The following is a 23,083-nucleotide window of genomic DNA, read 5'->3' on the forward strand; positions in this document are numbered from 1 at the left end:
ATATGAACGTCTTTGTAGATCCTGTAGCTTACTTTTGTATAGGTCCCCTCATCCCTCCAGTATTCTGCCCTGAAAATTCTAGTGATATTGGCCACCTTGAACTCCAGTCTTTGTCTTTCCAACTGATTGAGAATGGCTAGCTTTGTTGTGTTTCATCCACCTGGTCTGGAAACTGCTCTGGAATATTCTGGAAACTGCCTGTAGGCAATAAGATAGAACATTTATACAATTCATCTCTTTGGTTTCCCTTCTCTTACTGGTTATAGTCCTATTCTGCCTAATCATCCAGTGTATGAAAGATGCAATTTCCTATATTTTTGTGTAGTTTTAAATGTTTAATATGGGAGAATAAATCTTGCCCCTGTTATTCCTTATTGCTAGAATATATGTTATAACCTTAATATGTTCTTCAGGAGAAAAACTTCAAAATTTATATTCTTAAGAATGTTATTTTGACTGTACCGTATTCAAGGAGAGGCCTTTGAGAAGAAGACATGTTAGAAAATAATTTAAATAATGGAATTGTAGGATGGTAAAACATTACATTAAAAAATAGTGGTAGAGATGAGAGACTATATCTAAAACATATTTTTTCATGGAAAATGGACAGAATTTGTAAACAGTTTGGTATTTGGGATACAGATGGGAAAGACACTGGAGATGACTTTAATAAGATTAGTGGAATAGTTGTATATTGAAGAGAGAAGAGGTAAAAGTTTATTAAATTATTTTGTTTGTTTTATAATACATATTACAGGAGATGGTAACAGAAATGTATTCTGGCCCTTGTGTAGCAATGGAGATTCAACAGAATAATCTTACAAAAACATTTCGAGAATTCTGTGGACCTGCCGATCCTGTAAGTTATTGTTTAAACTATTAATCTAGTTTGTATGATCTATTAACTAAATATTTTAACAGGTTCAACGTTTTTAGGTTGTTCTTTAAAAAAATATAAAAGTGAATATAATATGCAAAAATTTTTACTCAAAATGGGCAAAAACATTTACTGTGGAATTTTCTTTTATTATTTCTTCTTGCTAAATTATTTAGGTAAGTAAATTTTGCGAATTTTATAATAGAAATTATCTAAGACTTTATCTTTGACATAGGCTCTATAAATAACACTGTAAGTGTGAAGAATACTAATATGGTGACATCATATCAATACGTAAGTAAATATGAGTAGTGAGACTTATATGAAACTTGATATTCTCTAGTGTTTTCAATTTGCTTCTTCTCCTGAACATTTGGTGGTGGATGTGTGTGTGTGTGTTGTGAGAGAGAGAGAGAGTAAAGGTGGGGGCATTGAAAAATAGAAGGACCATGAGAATACATATGATAAGGCTATAATGCAAATGTTAGAAGCCTAGTGGGATTATGGGAAATATTATTGATTTTAAACCCTAAATTTACTGGTTCCTTTGTTTTACCCTCTCTTGAGAATAGTTTATTGAAAATAACTATCTAATTCACTTTGTTTCAGAGCATTTATTGAGAACCCTTAGATGCAAGACAGTGAGTCAACAGCATCTATTAAGAAATTATTTTGGGCAACACCTGTGGCTCAAAGGAGTAGGGCGTTGGCCCCATATGCTGGAAGTGGCGGGTCCAAACCCAGCCCTGGCCAAAAGCAGAACAAAACAAGAAATTATCTTTTGTGGGGTGGCGCCTATGGCTCAGTGGGTAGGGCACCAGCCCCATATACTGAGGGTGACAGGTTGGAACCCGGCCCTGGCCATACAGCAACAAAAAATAGCCAGGCATTGTGGCGGGTGCCAATAGTCCCAGCTACTCAGGAGGCTGAGACAAGAGAACTGCCTAAGCCCAGGAGCTGGCGATTGCCATGACCTCTGACAGCATGGCACTCTACCGAGGGCAATAAAGTGAGACTCTGTCTCTTAAAAAAAAAAAGATCATCTTTTGTGAAATTTAGCCCAGTAGAGGATAACAATACACCTGTTGTCAGTCATCTAAGAGTACATGCTTGAAGATTTTTTAGAACACTTACAGAACAACATACAAATGAGAATCAAAATATTGTTATTTTGGACAAAATCCAAATGTTGAAGGATTATATAATAAAGGAGCAATAATATGATCTGAAGGTAATTAAGGAAATTCAGAGATTTAAAAGAAGGATTTGAAAGATGAATCAGGGCACAACAAGAATAGGAAAATCTCTAACGTGTACAAAGACAACAGGGAAGGGATTTTCAAATTTACTATGGAGTACAGAAAAAAATGTTTCCTTGGCTACAATGGAAAATGCATACCTTGAAGCACAAGAAATAATGTTGTTTTAAATAGAGGAAATATGTTGGAGAATGCTGGTAGAGATCGATATGGAATGGATTAGCTAGGAAAAGAATTGTAGATTCTGTATAATTTGAATCTTACCTACCAAGCAATAGAAATTCTCTGTATGTTGCTTAATTTTGACTATACCAAATTATTTCATTAATGCAACCAGTCTGGGGCAAACTAAATTGGAAGAGATTAAAGGTGGAGAGGCTATACATAGAAAGGAGCATCGCTGGTGACATCAACAGAGAAAGTCAACAGAACCTCCTTTATATCTGTTCAGGGAGAAAGAAGAATAGATATAAATACCACATGAGGCATGTAAGAGTAATGATGACAATGTGATTATGTTGGAGAGGACACTGGGAGACAGTGGTATGATGCTGAGTGTTTACTGAACATCAATCACAAGAATTTATGAAGGGATACTTTCCAGCTAGAGTAGGTTGAAGTCAGTTTTTGCCATTTTTGACATTTTAAGTTTCTGATTTTTGTTTGATGGCCAAGAAGAATTTTTGTCCTTTTTTTTAAGTATAAAGCTGATTAAAAATGTGAACAATCAGCTGACCAAGCAGGAGTAAATTCAAGAGATAAAAAACTAGAGCAAAACTAGAGCAAAAAAGGAATGAGGTAGGTTTGTTCTATCATTTATTTAATAGATTTAATAAATATTCATTGAGGGCCGGGCGCAGTGGCTCACGCCTGTAAACCTAGCACTTGTGAGGCTGAGGTGGGTGGATTGCCTGAGCTCACAGGTTCGAGACCAGCCTGAGCCAGAGCAAGACCGTGTCTCTAAAAAATAGCCAGTCATTGTGGCGCCTGAACCCAGGAGGTGGAGGTTGCTGTGAGCTAACATGCCACAGCACTCTACCAAGGGTGACCAAGTGAGACTGTCTCTGAAAAATAAATAAGTAAATAAATATTCATTGAGCCTTTGAAAGTATTTGTGACTATAAAGGTAGAAGCCTCGAAGGGTTTGTAGTCTATAAATGGACAACTATTAGGTGGCTAATTTCCATGTACTACGGCAATTGCTTTGTTAAATATTGTCAGGTACTATGGAAACCCAGAATTATATACCTTAGGCTGAAGATGAGTGACACTATGGTTTTAAGTGTTCTCCAAATTTGTATGTTGATGCTATTTGGAAGTGAGGTCTTTTGGAGGTAATTAGGATTAGATACGGTCATCAGGGTGGGGTCCCCATGGTGGAACCAGTGGCTTTCTTTTCTTTTCTTTTTTTTTTTTTTGTTCCAGGTTAATTTGAGGTTACAAAGAATTAGGTTACAATGTTTGCATTTTTTAGGTAGAGTCCCTCTTATAATTGTGTTCCTGCCTCCAAGAGGTGTGCCATACCCCATAACATTGTGCCTATTAGGTGGGAGCACACCCTTTCCTCTCCCTCTTCTCCTCTCCCCACTCTTTTGTTCTCCTGCTCCCCCCTACCTTGAATTGTTTGAGTTTATGGGCATGTATTAGATTGCCTACTGGCTTCATGTTGGTATTGAGTACATTGGATTCTTATTCCTCTAGTCTTGTGATGCTTTAGTAAGAAGAATGTGTTCCACTTCCTCCAGGTTAATACAAAAGATGTAAAGTCTCCATCCTTTTTAATGGCTGAATAGTAGTCCATGGTATACATATAAAAACTAGTAGCTTTCTTTTTTTTTTTTTTTTTTTTTTTTGTTGAGACATAGTCTCACTTTGTCACCCTCAGTAGAGTGCCCGACATCATAGCTCACAGTAACCTCAAACTCTTGGGCTCAAGCAATCCTCTTGCCTCAGCTTCCTCAATAGCTGGGACTATAGGCCCCTTCCACAGTGCCCGGCTGGCTATTTTTTAGCTATGGGATCTCTCTCTTGCTCAGGCTGGTATTGGGATTATAGGTGTAAGCCACTGTGCCTGGCCTTAGAACTAGTAGTTTTCTAGCAAGGGGAAACAAAGTATCCCCTCAAAGTATCACAAGAATAGAAAAACAAACCTGAGCTGATAGGCATGCTCTTGCCCTCTTGCTGTGTGATGCCCTCCATCATGAAATAAGAAGGCCCTCACCAAATGCTAGTGCCATGCTCTTAGACTTCCCTCCCTCTAGAACTTAAGAAATAAATTTATTTTATTTATAATATACCCGGTTTCAGGTAGTCAGTTATAACAATAGAAAACAGACTAAGATAGGTGACAAGGGTCAAGGGAGACTTCTTGAAGAGCATGATATTTGAGCTAAATTGTGAGGAATGAGTAGAACTTAGCTTAGTGAAGAAGGTGGCAAATGATATGGTTAAAGTTATGGATGTCTCAAACAGCATCCCTTTGGGGCTGCAGCAAGAAGCAAGAACGGAGGATGAGGTCATTGGGGAGGAACTGGGGAGTGACCAGATAAGTGATCATAGAAGGAAGAATTCTGAAAAGAAAGATTGACTTTTTGCTTGGTACTTATTCATACTTAATGAACATTTATGAGTAAATAGTATGTGAAAGGCTCACTGCTAGGTCCTATGGCTAGAGCATAATAAAGATGCCTAGAACAAGTTAACTTTCCTTAAGGAGCTTATAATCTCATGAGAGCTCAATTTGGAAACTCTTTCAGAGCTCCAAGTCTTTCCTCATTAAGCATGGTTGGAATTATTCCACTGTGGGTTGTTTTTTTTTTTGTTTTTTTGTTTTTTCCATTTTAGTTGTTTATGAGCCACTTAGGGCATTATAGAAGTCACATTGCAGGAATTTTAAAATTTGGAACTAATTTAACATGTAAAATGTTAATGGTTGTCTTTGGGAGACAGAATTATGACAATATTTTAGTTCTACTGTCTGTATTTTACACATTTTTATTAAAGTGTATTACTTTTATAATAAGAAAAATACCTTTTTGGCTTTAATGGACTTTATTTATAAATTTTTAATTTTTTTTAATTTTACAGTATTACAAGGGTACACACATTTTGGTTATATAAATTGTTTTTGTACATTTTAAGTCAAAGTTGTAAGTGTGCCTTTCACCCAGAATATGTGCATTATACCAGTTAGGCGTGAATTTACCTACCCCCACACTTAATTTCCTTCGAGTTTTACTTCTGTGTATACACATAAGTGTTGATTGACTAGTTCCAATTTAGTGTTGAGTACATGTGGTGTTTGTTTTTCTATTCTTGTGATACTTTGCTTAGAAGAATGGTCTATAATTCCATCCACATTGTTACAAAAAATACTAGATCACGATCTTTTCTTACGGCTGAATAGTATGATGCTGGTGTGGATGAAGAAAGGACCTCTCATTTACTGCTGGTGGTTTTGCAACCTAGTACAAGCTCTATAACAAGTAGTATGGACATACCTTAAAGACCTAAAAGTAGACCTACCTTTTGATCCAGCAACCCCACCACTAGGTATTTACCCAAAAGGAAAAAAAGACATGTGCATCCAAATGTTTATAGCAGCACAATTCACAATTGCAAAGATGTGGAAACAACCCAAGTGCCCATCAATACATGAGTGGATTGATAGATTGTGGTATTATGTATACCAAATCTACTAAGTGTAGAGTATAAATGTCATGGCACAATAATTAAGAAAGTGCCATGAAGGCTATGTTAACCGGTTTGTTGTAAGTATTTCAAATTGTATATAAAACCAGCACATTGTACCCCCTAAATGCATTAATGTACACAGCTACGATTTAATAAAAAAAAAAGAAAAATACTTTTTGTTTTATAACAAAGTCTAAAAATTAATGAACTTTTAAAGGAGGAGGCATACACTTATTAGAACTGATTCTCCTCTTGAGTCTCAGGATCCTGAATTATATGCTATTTCTAACTGCAGATCCAGGATGTCAAGAGGGAACACACACCTTTGATGAGTGGTTTCATAGTAGTTACAGTCAAACTGTACTTTGAGGACAATAAAATCTCATTCCCTTTGATCTCAGATATCCTTAGATTGATTTCCTTTGTCTCTTCCTTATTCCCCCTTTTCTCCCCACCCTTCTAACAAATAAGTATTGAATGGTTATTCTGTGCCAGCCATGCTAGCTGTTCCTAGGTTTGTATTAATAATCAAATATAGCAAATATAGTCTTTTTCTTTGAAGACTATCTAGCTCTAGCGGGAGATATAATTGCTAATCTTACTTTAAACTGCAGATGTTCCAATCTACTCATCTATTTCATTATCTCAACATAATTCAGAAATCCATTTCTTTATTGCCTCATCCTTCTTGTATCTAAAGAAAGATCCAGAGTTACAGTAGGTGTAAATATAATTAATGCTTGATCTGCCAGATCATGCAATAAAGACTTGGTGAATTAATGAATAGACTGGCTATTTTTATGTATACTTAACATTACTGCCTTATTGTTTAGTGTATTTTTTCTACCAAAAAGGGTCCTACTTTTTTCTTTATTCTTTTTGTTAGATCTAGAACTATTTTATAAATTGGTTCAAAGGAAGGTTCAGTGTAAGAGTGCCCATTAGATCACTTTGTTCCTGTATCTGTTGAGATTGACATCGGCCCATCATTGATGTCTGTGCTGTTAGCAGATTGTGTGTCTCCATGCTCTCATAGTTGGAAGGAACACTCACAACGTATGAATACAGTTTCTTTCTGTCTCCCTACCAGTATTCATAGAGGAGACTAGTACATGAGACAATTCATTAGGGTGTGGGGAAATAGTAAACTTTTCATTCAATAGTAAGAAAGAGATTAAGTTTTAATAAAATATCCAGTGGGAACTATTAAGAGAATGTTTTATAATCTATTAAAATATATAAATATTTTGTTATAATTACATATTTCACTGATAAGGGTGATTAAAAACTTTTGGAGGCCCACTGCACAGAGTGGAAAAAATATCCCACATTCATTTACAATTAGAAGTGCATTCACTCAGTACACCATCACCTGCAGAATATAAATCCACCTAAGCAGAAAACTCATTCCGATTTGTCTCTGGAAGAGGTTTTGATTGTACCTCCCAGAGAATTTCACTGTTGAATGGGCTGGCAGTTTTCCTTCTGAGCCATTAGGAAACTCTGAGAGTCACCAAAGAAGTGGTAAACTGTCTGAAAAATTGTGCAGAACACATTCATTCTTGGACTGGTGGGTCTGACAAACCAAAATATAACCTAACATAGATATGCCTGGTTTCATGAAAAATGTGTTCCTGAAACATTTTAGTAAATCACATAACTTAAAATGCAAAGGATCTTATTTAATGGAACCTGAATATTTTTGCAAAGTGAATAGTCACCCTCATCTGTCTCTTCATCCCCAATGCTGCTTAGTTTATTGCATAGCCTCACTGTTACTATTAGCTGTTAAATTTTCTGATTTGCAGTGTCCTTCTTTTGATGTACATCTTTAACATTCCTGATGCAGCACTCTTCCTAATACAAAAGAAAAGTACAACTTTTCTCAGCATAATACCCAGCAGTGGCTTCCTGTCGCTTAGTTAACAGATAAAAGCATACCTTACCTAGGAAGCCACTCAAAAGCCTCCATGATGCAGCTCTTCCTATTTCTAACCTCATTTCTTGCTGCGTGGTTTTTGCCTCTCCTCTGCTCTTTACATTTGCACTCTAACCTCCAGTAATATCAAACTGTTTGTTCTTCCTTAATAAACTAGGGCCCTTCTTCATTCTCTCCCTGCTTCTCTGTTTCTATGTGCTTCTTATATTGACAGAGACTTTGCTCAAGCATCTGGGAATTATTTCTTGGTCATTCCACCCTTGAACATTAAGTGGCTACTTCCTCTTTTGTACCTTACTGTTTTTTTTTTTTTCTAAACTTTTAAAACTTTTTTTTTTTTTTTTTGTAGAGACAGCGTTTCACTTTATTGCTCTTGGTAGAGTGCCATGGCGTCACACAGCTCACAGCAACCTCCAACTCTTGGGCTTAGATGATTATCTTCCCTCAGCCTCCCAAGTAGCTGGGACTTCAGGCACTCACCACAAGGCTTTTAAAACAGTTTTTAAACTTTATTTACTATCTATCCACTCTTTGAACTTCCCTTAAGACTGTGTTTTATTTGTCTTAGTATTTCTAGAATGTAGCTATAGCTGAGTAATTGGAATGTGGAAAGCACTTTTTTTTCTTTTTTTGAGACAGAGTCTTAACTCTGTCTGTCACCCTGGGTAGAGTATCATGGTGTCATACCTCACAGTGACCTCAATCTTTTGGGTTCAAGAGATCCTCTTGCCTCAGCCTCCTGAGTATTTGGGACTACAGGCACCCGCCACAGTGCCCAGCTAGTTTTTCTATTTTTAGTAGAGACGGGGTCTCACTTTTGCTCACTCTGGTCTCTTGAGCTCAGGTGATGCACTCACCTCGGCTAGGGTGCTAGGATTACAGGCGTGAACCACTGCACCGGCCTTGAAAGCACTTCTTGGTGGTGGAACAAATGAATGGAAGAGTATGTCTAGAGTCACCTACTAAACAAGTGAGATTTTTCAAAACAGAATATGGTTCCATTAAAAAAAAAAACAACAAAAAAACAAACGCTCAGAATTTCCCTGAGACAGAATAAATCTTACAGGTTGGATGGTTTTAGGTCAGTACTATCTAATACAGATGTAATGTAAGCCACATAAACAGGGTGTGCCAAAGGTTCCCCCATGAAGTCACCATACATAGGGAAAATGGGGAATTGTAGCTAAATTACATAATTTTGTAAAATATTCATTACAAAATTGTACAAATTATTTATAAAATATTCTCTATGTGTTGGCCATTTCTTTGTAAAATTTTATAATGATATTTTGTAAATAAAGGTACATTTCACTATCATTTCCTGTTTTCCCATTGTATGACAACTTTATGGGTGATCTTTGGGACACCCTGTAGAATGTAATACATTTGAAATTTTCTAGTAGTCAAATTAAAGTAACTAAAGAGAAATGACATTAATTTTAACAATATATTTAATTTAACTTAATATGAGGTTGGACAATTAAGTTTGTGAACTCATCCTAGAAAAAATGCTGGGTTACCTCATTGTTAATATGACTAGGGTCATCTTCAAAGTACTCCCCTTTGCCATCTGGTGGAATATAGTGATATTTAGCAACCAGGTAAATGTAGCACTTTTTATAGGATGAGTTTGCTAACTTAATTGTCAGACCTGTACAACAATGACTCTTTGTAGAAAAAAGAGTTCCAAGATTGCTTTGAAGGGTAGACTAGGTGCTGGCATTGGTGCATAGCTTCCCAGGGGGAGTACCTCAAAGGTGATCATGGTGATATTCAGCAGTGAGGGATGTAGCACATTTTCTAGAATAAATTTGCAAACTTCATTATCTAACCTCATATATCCAAAATATGATAAAGATGTACTGAATATAAAAATTATTAATGGAATTTTTATAATCTTGTTCTTTTTTTGTACTGTTTGAAATTTGTCATGCGATTTACACTTGGAATGCATCTCAATTCAAACTAGGCATGCATCGAGTGCTTCATAGCCACTGTGGCCACCATGTTGGACAGTGCAAATCTAGGACATTCCAGTGGGCCTTAGGAAAATAGAAGCCTTCGCCATGGTCTGAGTTTATTGGAATGTTGCACTTGGTTTTGTTGTCAGAACAAGTTATAATATTGCTTAGTTTTGATTCTCTTATGTGTATTTCTCACAGGTTTATCTTTTTCAACTTTATTGAGGTATAATTGATAAAGATAGTTATAGAGATTTCAGGTGTGCGACATGATGACTTAAAACACAAACATATTGTGGAATGAGTATCACAGTCAAGTTAGTCAGTACATCCATCACTTCACATTTTTGTGTGTGTGGCGATTACATTTAAGAGCTACTCTTTGTAGGAAAATAAAACCTAACCAGTTTCCCCTCTGTTTTTATACCATCAATCAATCTCTGGGCATCAAGAAGTATGTGGGGCTTTCCCCTCACCAACAGCCAATCAGTTCTGCAGCTATTCTTTAGGAGACCACAGCTAGGTGTCCTCTAATTCAGTTCCTTCTGACACTGCCTACATGGAGATAGCATCATCCTGCAGGTTGAGGGCTTGGTCCCACATGACTGCCCCCCATTGCCTAGGCTAGAAGCAAGCTCCAAGCTGTTTCAGCTCACTGACTGGATATAAATTGGAGTTTTCCTGGACCCCCACCTTGGGTTCAGCTCACAGAACTCAGGAAAATGCTTACGTTTACTGATTTATTAAGAGGGTTGCCACAAAGGATACAGATGAAGAGATGCATGTGGCACCCTATGAGAAGGGTTGAGGAGCATCTGTGCTCTCTCTGGGTGGCCACCTTTCGGGAACCTCCAAGCATTCAGCTGTCCAGAAGCTGTCCACACTCTGCCTTTGAGATTTTAATGGAGGCTTCATTACAGAGGCATGATTGGTTAAATCATTGGCCACTGGTGATCAACTTAACCATCAGCTTCTTTCATCAGAGGTCAGGAGGTAGGGCTGAAAGTCCCCATCCTCTAATCATGTCTTGGTCTTTCCTGAAGCTACCCAGGGGATATCAGCCACCAATCATTAGCATATATTAGCATACACCAAAGCATGTTATCATTATGACTGTTCCAAGGATTTTCAGAATTGTATGCCAAAATTAAGACCAAACACTTATTTCACAATATTACAACTCTCTTAGCAAACTTCAGTATTCAATACAGTATTGTTAACTATCATGATGCTCTAATTAGATGCCCAGAACTTAGTTATCTTGCACATGGAAATTTATATCCTTTGACCATCATTTCCCCATGTCCTCCATCTGTCGGGCTCTAAAATTACTATTTTACTCTCAGTCTCAGTTACGATGGATTCATCTTTTTTAGACTACACACATAAGCGGGATCATATAGTATTTGTCTTTGGCTTATTTCATTTAGCATAATGCCCTCCAAGTTCATTCAGATTGTCGCAAATGACAGGATTTCCTTTTTTGTAGTTGAATACTAATCCATTTGTGTTTATGTGTATATGTACATTTACTTTATCCCTTCATCTGTCTAATCCATTCACCTGCCTTTGTTTATCTTGAGAACTACTTTCTTGCTTCCCAGTTATGCTCCTACTAAAGCTCAGAATAAAATGCTAAGCTAGTGGGACCTGGGAAAAATGAGTCATCTCTTTTTTTTCTCAGTTTGACATTAGCACCTATCACTTCTTTTCACAAGAAAATAAGTAACACCTTTGTTATGTTGATTCAGTTCTTGAAAAAGTTACTAAGTCTTTTTTTCTTTCTCTTTAATAAAATTATCCTAAGAAGCAAACTGTACCAAATGCCTGATGTCTTCTTTCCTAGTCAGAGGATCTTTGGTTTAAGAATTTAACTTGCACTTCTCATTTTTTGAAATGGCAAAAAATTATAATAAAAGCTTTGGGGTTTTCCAAATAATAAAGAAGCCTAGAGGACTTGGAGAAGCCACCACAGGTCTTGCAGTCATGTTTAAACAAGACTGTCCCCTTCTTGACCAGGCTCAGAGAACACTTTAGAAAAGGAGCCACCAATGTTTTTAAATGCACTAACAATGAAGAACAATATTTAGGCTGCCTACGCCATTTAATTTTATTCCATGGTCTAAGTTCCCTCTTCAAACCACTTCTCACAACTTAAGTTTCACCTTGAAGAGCACTTTCTCCTCTGTACTTCATTTGTTTCCCAAAGTACAAAACTTAATGAGGATGAAGTTTCTCTTATCTCACAATTCACTTTTAAAATTCTTAGAAGATAAATAAAATTGGCTATACAGATCGTCAAAAGATGTGCTGTGCACAGTAGGGAGGAACACACGTCTGTGTGTTCACTACCGCCAATCGGTATCTTACATAGGGAATGAACATGCAGCATAGGAAAATCCAGGGAGTCTGTTAACTGAATGTTACTTAATTGAACTTGCACTGCGTATGTGCATATATCTTCTTCCAAGAAAATTTTGCAGTTTTTATGAGACAGCTTTATTGATGTCAGGCAGGATGGATCTCTTTTAGCCAGAGCTAAACCTAAATCTCTTTGGACTGTTAACCAGTGAAAAAGCAGGAGCATTTCTTATGTTCTTGTTCTCTTCTTTCCTTTAGTATTTAACATATTTAAAGATGAGTTATTTGTAATTCCATACCTGAGGAAGACAAAGAAAAAAATTCATGGGGAAAAATGTGCAGAAAAGATTCTCATTTCACATAACGTACATTCAGGTTGACTGATAATAGGGAAATATATAATAAAATAGAATCATATAATTTTTTTAAACTAGTGACATTGACAAAATTTAAAAAGAGATAAAATCCAGCATTCTCTACAACAATGTGGTAGAAAAGGTACTCAGCTGTAGTACTATGAGTGAGATTTTTTTTCATTCTTATACGATTGATTCATCATTTACAGTAGTTATATTCTCTAAAGTCACCATGAACAATGAATTGGTGAATACCCAACTGTTGCCCCTAGGGGAGATACAGGGTTGGGTTCCTGTGGACCTCTGGTGATTTGTGCATAGCTTATTTTATGTGTGCTTCTATTTAAAGACACCTTATTTAATATATATTCCATAACATCAAACTCATGGCCAACATTACTATAACTTATGTCTAAATAATGCTTAGATGATACAGGTTTTTTCTCCATAAAGTGCTTCATAGCATTCTTGTACTTGGGACTCTTGAGAGCATGTAGGCGCTATGTTTGAGGGCTGTTTTAAATGGCAGAATCACCAAAAAAAGCACAAAAATGTTAAAAATGTGGCACTAAGTCCATTGCAAAAAGGATACTTATTTAAAGTAAAAATTAAAACAAATCAGTGTTACCTTATTCTGCCTTACCTCGTGACTTGCATTTTAGGTAACTCTACACTTTTGCTGCTCTATGCATATCTACCCCATGGCCACAAATAATGCTGTTAGAGTTTGTTTGGGGGTTACCAAATAAATTTTATCGAGTAGGTAAATTTGGAAATACGGAATCCGCAAACAACAAAGACTGACTATATTTTCTACATTTTGTTTTTTTGAAACAAAGTCTCATTCTGTTGCCCTGGATAGAGTGCTGTGGCCTCACAGCTCACAGCAACCTCAAAGTCTTGGGCTTAAGTGATCCTCTTGCCTCAGCTTCCCGAATAGCTGAGACTGTAGGTGCCTGCCGTTATGCTTGGCTATTTTTAGAGATGGGGTCTTGCTTTACCTGAGGCTGGTCCCGAACTTCTGAGCTCAGACAATCCCCCACCTCAGCATCCCAGAATGCTAGGATTGTAGGCATATATTTTCTACATTTTAAACAATGAGTTTGAATGACTTCGATAAAGAAAAATAATTTTTTAAAAAATAGCAATGCCTGTTTAATAAATTAACTTGGGTGAAAAACAAATTTTCTTGAAGAGTATGTGGTACGAAGGGATTTAATACAACCAGCTCAAAAAACTACAAAATGCATGCTGAAAAATACATTTCAAAGTAACTGTTTCTCTTGGATTTCTTTTGTTTTGGTGTTAAATACAACTCCAAAATTTGTCAAAAGTAGTAACTCTTTGTAAATATAAAAAGATGAAACAATGTGACCTAAAAAGAGAGTAATAACAAAGCATTTGACATTAAATTACTGAGTAAAATATTTTACAATTTTTTAATGAAAATTAAAGCTTTATTTAAATAAAATATTACTGAATCAGTAACAATATTTTCCTGAAAAGGCAGAGTATATAAACTTGCATGTCAGAGATTTGGATTTTTATATATCCTTTTCCTGTAGTATGTGGATTTTTTAACTAAATTAACTTCAAATGAAGATATTTTTTCTTTTTTGATTGTTCCAGACATAAAGTATCGGGATTAATACTTAACGTTGTTGCTCTCATGTTCATGTCTTTAACAACATGATGTTGTTTTATCACATGTCAATGAGACCCTCTCCCAGGGTCTCAAAACCTGTACATCTAATGACTTACCAGGGCACAAAACCTGTACATCTAATGACTTACCAGGGCACAAAACCTGTACATCTAATGACTTACCAGGGCACAAAACCTGTACATCTAATGACTTTTGAAAATTAAATACAGAAATGTTTTCTTCTCTGTCAAGTTTTAAAAGTAGGGGTTGCATAATCTTTTTCTGAGTGATTTATTTAGCTATAAGAGAATCCAAAAATAACAACATAAATATTAGTATTTGCCTCACATTACATACACATCATTACTTATATAATGGATAGAATGTCAGAACCCAGGAAAACATTAATTGGATTAAAGACAAAAGAAACTATTTAAGCCTCTAGATATGACATACTGTATAGATTGGAACAATGTACAACCTTTTAAACACCACTTGTAATAAGTACATGATGAATAATGCTTATGGTTAATTCATTCACAAAAGTGTTTCTTATATTTTTGTTTTTTTTAGAGACACAGTCTTGCTCTGTCACCCAGGCTGGGGTACAGTGGTGTTGTCATAGCTCACTATTTAAATTCCTAGGCTAAAGTGATCCTCCCACCTCAGCCTCAGGAATAACTAGGGCTACAGGTGTGCACCACCACACCTACTTAATTTTTAAAATTTTTTTCTAGAAATAGGATCTTGCTATATTGCTCAGGCTAGTATAGAACTCCTAGCCTCAAGTGATTCTCCCATCTCAGCCACCCAAAGTGCTGAGATTATAGGTGTGAGCCACCACGCCTAGCCTCAAATTTATCTTAAACATCACTGCATCAATTATGGTAATTATATCCTCTCTCAGAGTCTTCCAAGCAATTCAATATGCTATGATAAACTGTGAAACTAAAAAAAGAAAAGAAAGGGAAACTATGAGATATGAAAGAACTTAAGATCTAGATAAGGGATTCAATAGACCAGGGTAGGAATAAGAGATAGTTCCATGAGCCAGAGTAGGCCTGGAAAGGCCTGCAGACAAAGGGGAAGCCCCATGAGTCAAGAGGAACTAAGCAGCAACAGGGAGAATAATTGGGCCTGCTTAACTGATGATGCTTGTTCAGTGTGTGATTCTCCAGGAGTCTCATGTTGCCCCTTGATTATAGAACCTCCTCCCCCACCCATTTCATTTTTTTGTTCCCATTTTATTTGTGATTGTAACATAGCTAACTGAGAAAATCTGTCATTGCATAGTAATATACAGTTCTGTTTGGGAACATTGCACTTAGAGTATACTCTTATTCTGATGAAATGCAGTATGGGGGCTGTAAAATACAATAGAACTTCTGTAAGTTGACTGCTCAGGGGACTGTAACAAACTGGTCCACACATGGAGGAGATCAATGTAAGGAATTAGGCCTACTGTGTATATGTGGTGCATGTCTGGTCTATGAAAATTAATAACGCCTTTAACTCTTATTAATTAACATAATTTACTGCTAAGAATTGTCACACTGAGATGTCAACTTAAGAGGTGACCAATATCAACTGTGAAGGTCCTACTGTATATATATTCTGCTTTTAATAAATAGGAACCTTTGGTGATGAAAAAGTTCTTGAATATGTCTGTCTTATTTTGTTCTTAGAGAAAATAAGCCTTGGCAATGATGCATTCCTATACAGCTCCTTCAGTGTTTTAAATTTCATTAAATTTTTTTCTTAAGTTTTGTAAAAACAAAAAATGCTATATTTCACCCTACTAGAACCAACAGATGTTGCTTTCTTATTAGTTCTGCTTTGGAGATTTAGAAGTAGGTAGAATTAGTTGATTAAAATTCAAAAACAAATGGACTGTGAAAATACATTCCTTAAAACCTTATAGCACTGAAATCCAACTGACATATTTTTTTCAAACCTATAAATCCATGGATTTTTTCATTATTTTATTATCTCCTATAATGACTTGGATCATTAAAGGTTACAGTTAGAAACTATTTGGGATTATTGCCAGTTTTGGCCTTTATGCTTTATTAATTAACATAATTTACTGCTAGGAATTGTGACACTTACTGAGATGTCACACTTAATACTATACAGAATGCAAATGAAATGCTGTTTGGATTATTAACAGCATAATGTCTCCTGTTTCAGAGCTACAGAAGTGATTAGAATAAAAATATTCTTTCCTCTTCTTCAGTAAGATTTTACTATTATCTTGGCTTAAATATAACTGTCTACATGGCCAGGCTTGCTGGCTCATGCCTGTAGTCCTAGCACAATGGGAGGCCACGGCAGGAGGGTGATTTGAGCCTAGGAGTTTGAGGTTCCAGGGAGCTTCGATGATGCCCCTGCTCTCTAGGCCTAGAGACAGACTAAGCCCTCTCAATCAATCAGTCAGTCAGTCAGTCAATAATCAGTAGATTTAGACTTTCACTGAAAAGTCAACTGATAATCATTTCTTCTATATTATCCTTTTGTTCTATTAACTTCACTTTAAAAGGGTTCTAAATTTCCTTATATGTTACAAAGATAATATGCACAGTTAAGTTTGGCCTGAAGTATTTTCTTTCATCTCTTTCATTTCTCTGATTTATTCTTTGGTTCAGTTAATCAACCCACAAATCAACCCACCAATCACTCACCAACCAAACACTACAAACCTTCAAAGTGCCAGGTATTCTTAGGTACTGGCAATGAAAAAATGAACAAAACACCTTCCCAGAGCCAAAGGAATATATGCCCTAGTAGAAAGAAAGAAATGTATAGTCAGTAATTGCAATGAAATCTTATAATTGCTATAATAGACATATATACTAAATGGAAAAAGATATGATCAAATTAAGACTGACAAATACTAAGTTAAAGTTAAGATTTCTACTGCAAGTCTTACAGGGGTCCTCAAACTACAGCCCGTGGGCCACATATGGTGGTGCCATTGTATTTGTTCCCAGTTTGTTTTTTACTTCAAAATAAGATATGTGCAGTACGCATAGGAATTTGTTCATAGTTTTTGTTTTTTTTTTTTAAACTATAGTCCGGCCCTCCAACGGTCTGAGGGACGGTGAACTGGCCCCCTGTTTAAAAAGTTTGAGGACCCCTGCGAGAACATTTTGTTGCTTATACTTTTGGTCCCATATCTAAGAATCCTTTGCCAAATCAAAGGATCAGAGGTCATGAATTTTTACCTCTATGTTGTCTTCTAAAAGTTTTATAGTTTTAAGTCTTACTTTTAGGTCTTTGATTCACTTTGAGTTAAGTTTTATATATGGTGTGAGGTAAGGCTTGAATTTCATTCTGTTGCATTGCCCTAACATCATTTGTTGGAAATACTATTCTTGACACTCTTATCGAAAATCAGTTATCAATAGAAGGATAGATTTATTTCTAAGCTCTCAACTCTATTCCATTGGTCTACATGTGTATCCTCATGCCAGATATGCCTTTTTTTCTTTTTCTTTCTTTTTAGTTATTTATTTATTTTCACTTATACATGTGTTCATTAGGCTTCCACTTTTTGCCTTCACAAAATTAAAAAGGCTTAAAGTTTAACAACAATAACAATGTTTAAGATAGGGACAAGAAACAAAAGTCTCTTTGAGATAGAGTCTCACTTCGTTGCCTGGGCTGAAGTGCAACGGTGTCATCATAGCTCACTATAACCTTAAACTCCTGGGCTCAAGCAGTTCTCCCACCTCAGCCTCTTGTGTAACTGGGAACACAGGCACATGCCACCACTCTTAGCTAATTATTTTTTCACTTTTTTGTAGAGATGAGGTATTGCTTCATTGCTCAAGAAAGTCTTGAACTCCTGGGCTCAAGTGATCATCCCACATTGGCCTCCCAAAGTCATATTTACATTTGATTTTGAGGCATTTTGTTGTTTCTGTCTTGTTTTTCTTTTACAGAATGATGACATCCAAGGATGGATGTGTGTGTGTGTGTGTGTGTGTATATATATATACATATATATATATATATACACACACACATATATAGTTTTTAAGTAATTTATTATTTTTAGTTATTATTATAGACCTAATTATATATCAGAAATAATGATTCCTCCAGAATAACACACTTAATTATGATATGAACAGATTCCAGGTATTGCATAAATTTGGAATTTTTCTGAATATCAATCATAGTTTTTATTTGGAGAAGTAATATACTGTTCCAGGATTCTTTTTCCATTTGTAAAGCAATTAAATATAGAGCACCTCATTTGATCCTAACAATAATTTAGTGAGATCTAGGTACTGTTATTTACTCATACTACTGTAATCCCATTTAATCTATAAGGAAACTGAAGCATGAAGACATGAAGGGACCTATCCAGGCCATTCTCTCAGCTTAAGACAAACCTGCACAGACTTCCTGACGCACTTTCTGCACTACTCTACCAGGCTGCCTCTGTACTATTAGATTTGTCATTAGCATTTTGTTATAACAAAGGTTGTTTACATGCAAGAGGACTACTTCCTGAGACCTCAAATCTCCAGTTTTCGTATCGTGCTAGCAAATAACCTGCTCTGTACAGATGTGTTCAGTCATCATGTCAGTAGAAAATGACAGAGCCATGTGTTATGTTAGAGGCTGAGCAGCTTGTAGCCTGCATTCACTTGCTAAGTGGTTTGCTCCCACACACCAGCCTCTGCAATGTTACAAATTAGTGCTTATGGCATATCTTTAGAGTTTTTCTTAAGTAGTTCAAACTACAGATATTAAATCTCTGAATTGTAAGCCTTTATTAATTATGAAGTGTCCTAATGATTTTCCAAACTTTGGTTCCTTTCTAAAAATTATCCCTAATTACTACTTTTATTTATTCATTCAGCCATGTACCAAGTACTTACTGTTTATCAAGCAGTGCCTGGCCACAGGGTTACTGCAATGAAAAACACACACACACACACACACACACGCGCGCGCACACGTAACAAAATTTTTTTATCTCTGAGATTTTGTTCTAATGGGGAGATAGACAACAAACAAGTAAGTGAGTGGGTGTAGAATAAAGGCAGTCCAAACCCATGGCCTCGTACAATTTGATTTAACAGGACTATGCTCCCCCTCTACTTCTGTCCCCACCTTCTAGTCCTTTGCTTTTCATTCCATGGTTGTCACTTTGGCCCCCACAGGGATTGAGGAATTTGCATAAATATCTTCTTCTGTAGTATACCTTTTCTTCCTTTCTTTTTTTTATTGTGGCATTTACCTGGTTTTTATTTCCCCATCCCTTTCATTTCCACATTCCTTAACTCGTTTTTATTTCTTCACTTCTTATATTAGCCTCCTTTGCCTCATGATTTTTCAACATGTTTATCTGAATAATTGTCACAAAATATTTGCCTTTTAGTCTTTTTATTTTCTTTTTAAAAATATTTCTTCTTAGTGATTTTTTTTTTTTTTTTTTTTTTTTACCATTCTTCCCCTGCATGCACTATTTTGTTGTTGTTGTTGTTGTTTTTGGCCTGGGCTGGGTTTGAACCCGCCACCTCCGGCATATGGGGCCAGCGCCCTACTCCTTTGAGCCACAGGCACTGCCCTGCATGCACTATTTTTTACCAAGTGATATTATTTCCTTTAAGAATACTTAGTTTAATATTTAACCATTTTTTCTTTCCACTTTCTTATGTATAGACATATGTTATTCTGAATATCATAAATGAAAAAAAACATATTCCAATCAAACATGCCCCCATCACAGTCAGAGGAGAGGGTTAAGATTCCCTGAAGCAGTGCACATTGAGAATGGGGCATCACCACCAGCTGCAGCTGCTAGCATTTCAGAATCCCACAAGGCCACAACAACATATGCCAGGCTTTATCTCCCCACTGCTCATGCTACTTGTCAGTTTCAAATGTCAACCCTCGGTTGCATTACTTAAAGACAGTAGACGTTGTGATAGCAGGAAAATATTTTTAAACCTTCTTGAGACCCTGGGAAATGACTATTTTGGGACACAAAAGAGCCTGTCACCTTACAAGTCTATCAGTAGGTAAAAGCCACTGACACCAATGCCAGGTTTAAGTCCAGGATCAGTTACAGTTGGAATGGATAGTATGGTGTTCTCAGGGTGTTATTAGTAGGACATTTTATTTATATCTCAGTGAGACAGTCTTATCACATGCAAGGCCAAAGAAAGGAACTTTGGGGGCCCTTATATGTAAACATGCAGACATGTGCCACCTTTGTACGTTGATTTTTTTCTTAGTGACGCCGGATAGCAAAGCACTAACCAACCATTAGTTCAGTATATTTAAATATGTACAAGTTTGATCTTTTTGAAAGTACATAATTCAAATATAATGAAAACATTAACTCAGACAGCACATGCAAATATAACGAAAACATCAACTCACTACACTATATATTCCAAATGAATTCCTCTCAAAACTGCTTCAAAAGGAAGTTTCCTTATTTTTTTCTTTTTTTCTTATATTTTAAATGAAACCTAAATTTAATACATTTAATGTAAAAAGTAGAACACATATGTTTGGGGAAAAATAGCCTACCCTCATTCACAGAAGGTTGTCTATTTGTATATTGTACTTGCTGTTTTTGACTTACTGTAACTAAGTTGTTCAGACCAAATAGTTTCTCTCAGCCCAGTGACTCCTGCCCAGAGCTCTGAGTAGGTAAAGTTTACAAAACTTAGGTAGTAAACACATGCAAAGGAGGGTTGAGTATAACATACTCCCTCTATTCTCATTTCCCAAGTAGATTGTCCCTTGGTATCCAAGGGAGGTTGGTTCCAGGAGCCCCTTCAAATATAAAATTCAAGGATGCTCAAGTCCCTGATGTAAAATGGTATAGTATTTGCCTCAAACCTTTGCCCGTCTTCTCATACTTTCTTTTTTTTAATGTTATTACCTTTTTTTTGGAGACAAAGTCTTACTGTTGTCCTAGGTAGAGTGCTGTGGTGTTATAGCTGACAGCAACCTCAAAGTCCTGGGCTCAAGCAGTCCTCTTGCCTCAGCCTCCTGAGTAGCTGGGACTCCAGGTGCCTGCCACAATGCCTGGCTAACTTTTTCTATTTTTAGTAGAGATGGGGTCTCGCTCTTGCTCAGGCTGGTCTCAAACTCCTAAGCTCAGGTGATCCACCCACTTGGGCCTCCCAGAGTGCTAAGATTACAGACCTGAGCCACTGCACGTGGCCTCCCATGTACTTTAAATCATCTCTAGATTACTTAAAATAACTAATACAATGTCAGTGCCAATTCAGTGTTGTTACACTCTATTGTTTAGGGAATAATGACAAGAAAAAGTCTCTACATGTTCAATACAGACAAATTTTTTTCAAATATCTTTTATTTGAGTTTGGTTGTATCCACAGATATAGACGCTGTAGATATGGAAGGCCAACTATACCTTTCCTTTAAGACATCACCAACTACCCCAACATGGAGTGACTTTTACTTTCTTTCAAATGCCTATTCCATTAATTGTCTATGCCTCTCATCTGGGGTATGAGTCAGGGTATGCTCCTTGTATAGTTTTTTTTTTTTTTAGACACAGAGTCTCACTTTATGGCCCTCAGTAGAGTGCCGTGGCCTCACACAGCCCACAGCAACCTCCAACTCCTGGGCCCAAGCGATTCTCCTGCCTCAGCCTCCCGAGTAGCTGGGACTACAGGCGCCCGCCACAACGCCCGGCTATTTTGTGGTTGCAGTTTGGCCGGGCCGGGTTTGAACCCGTCACCCTCGGTACATGGGGCCGGCGCCCCACCGACTGAGCCACAAGCACCGCCCTCGTATAGTTTTATGTACTCTCCTCTCAGGCTAGGAACTAATTCAAGGATCTGCCTTCTACCTTGTTGAGATCTCCAATGCCAGTAAAATGCTCTAACACAGTGCTTCTCAAACTTACATGTACCATACATAGGAAACACCTGTGGATTGTGTTGAACTGGAAACTGCGATTCAGTTAGTCTGAGGTGGGGCCTGAGATTCTGTATGCATGCATTGATTGATTGATTGAGACAGAGTCTCATTCTTATTGCCCTGGGTAAGAGTGCCATGGTGTCATCACAGCTCACAGCAACCTCAAACTCTCAGACTCAGGTGATTCTCTTACCTCCACCTCCCAAGTAGCTGGGCCTACAGGCGCCGGCCACAACACCTGGCTACTTTTTCTATTTTTAGTAGAGACAGGGTCTTGCTCTTGCTCAGGCTGGTCTCAACTCCTGCCCTCATGCAATTCTCTCACTTCAGCCTCCCAGAATGTTACGATTACAGACATGAGCCTCTACCCAGGGAGATTATGCATTTATGACAGATTTCCAGGTGATATGAACTAGCATGGTCCACAGACCACTCACTGAGTGACAAGTCTCTGGCAAACTTTCAGCAAATGTCTGTTTCAGAAAAAGGATTAAAGATTTAGATTTTGTTAAATGCTTTATTTTTCTGCAATATGCAAACCATGCTAAGGTGGCACAGTCCATTATTCATCTATAGTCCCAGCTGCTTGGGAGGCTGAGACTGGAGGGACCCTTAAGCTCAGGAGTTTGAGGCCAGCCTGAGCAAGATAGCAAGACCCCCATCTTAATGGTTTTTAAAAACATTTTTTAAAAAAGGGAAAATTCTGGAAAAGAACCAAGACCTAACAAAACAGAAAATTTAAACTACTGGTATGTGTGTCTACTTCCCAGAAATAAACACTATAAACATTTTTGCCTCAAACCATTGTCTTTATGTATAAAATTAAGACCATATAATAATTACTGTTTTGTAGTATCATCATTTAATTAAAAAATGTTATACTATTCTCTGATGTCATTAAATATACTTATGTGACGTGGTTATCAATAGCTATACAGTGTTTCAGCATGTGGATTAATTAACCATTTCCTAATTATTTACTTTTTTTTCAAATTTTTATGTATAAGGACATTTCAGAAACCAGATTTACGCATAAATGTTTGCCCAAGTTTCATTTGTGTTTTTGTTT

The 23,083-nt window shown here is 36.8% G+C and overlaps 1 protein-coding gene across 3 annotated transcripts in view; it reads left to right on the forward strand.

Moving 5' to 3' along the window:
• NME7 (NME/NM23 family member 7) overlaps window positions 1-23,083 on the forward strand; it is a 182,861-nt gene that overhangs the window by 100,914 nt on the left and 58,864 nt on the right. For all 3 annotated transcript variants that reach the window (XM_053604197.1, XM_053604198.1, XM_053604199.1), the window contains exon 10: window positions 758-859. In XM_053604197.1, the coding sequence (XP_053460172.1) occupies window positions 758-859 (102 nt within the window). The remainder of the gene's footprint in view (window positions 1-757; window positions 860-23,083) is intronic.

The sequence above is a fragment of the Nycticebus coucang genome, chromosome 10 (genome assembly GCF_027406575.1).
Source record: "Nycticebus coucang isolate mNycCou1 chromosome 10, mNycCou1.pri, whole genome shotgun sequence".
In the NCBI taxonomy this organism is placed as follows: Eukaryota; Metazoa; Chordata; class Mammalia; order Primates; family Lorisidae; genus Nycticebus; species Nycticebus coucang.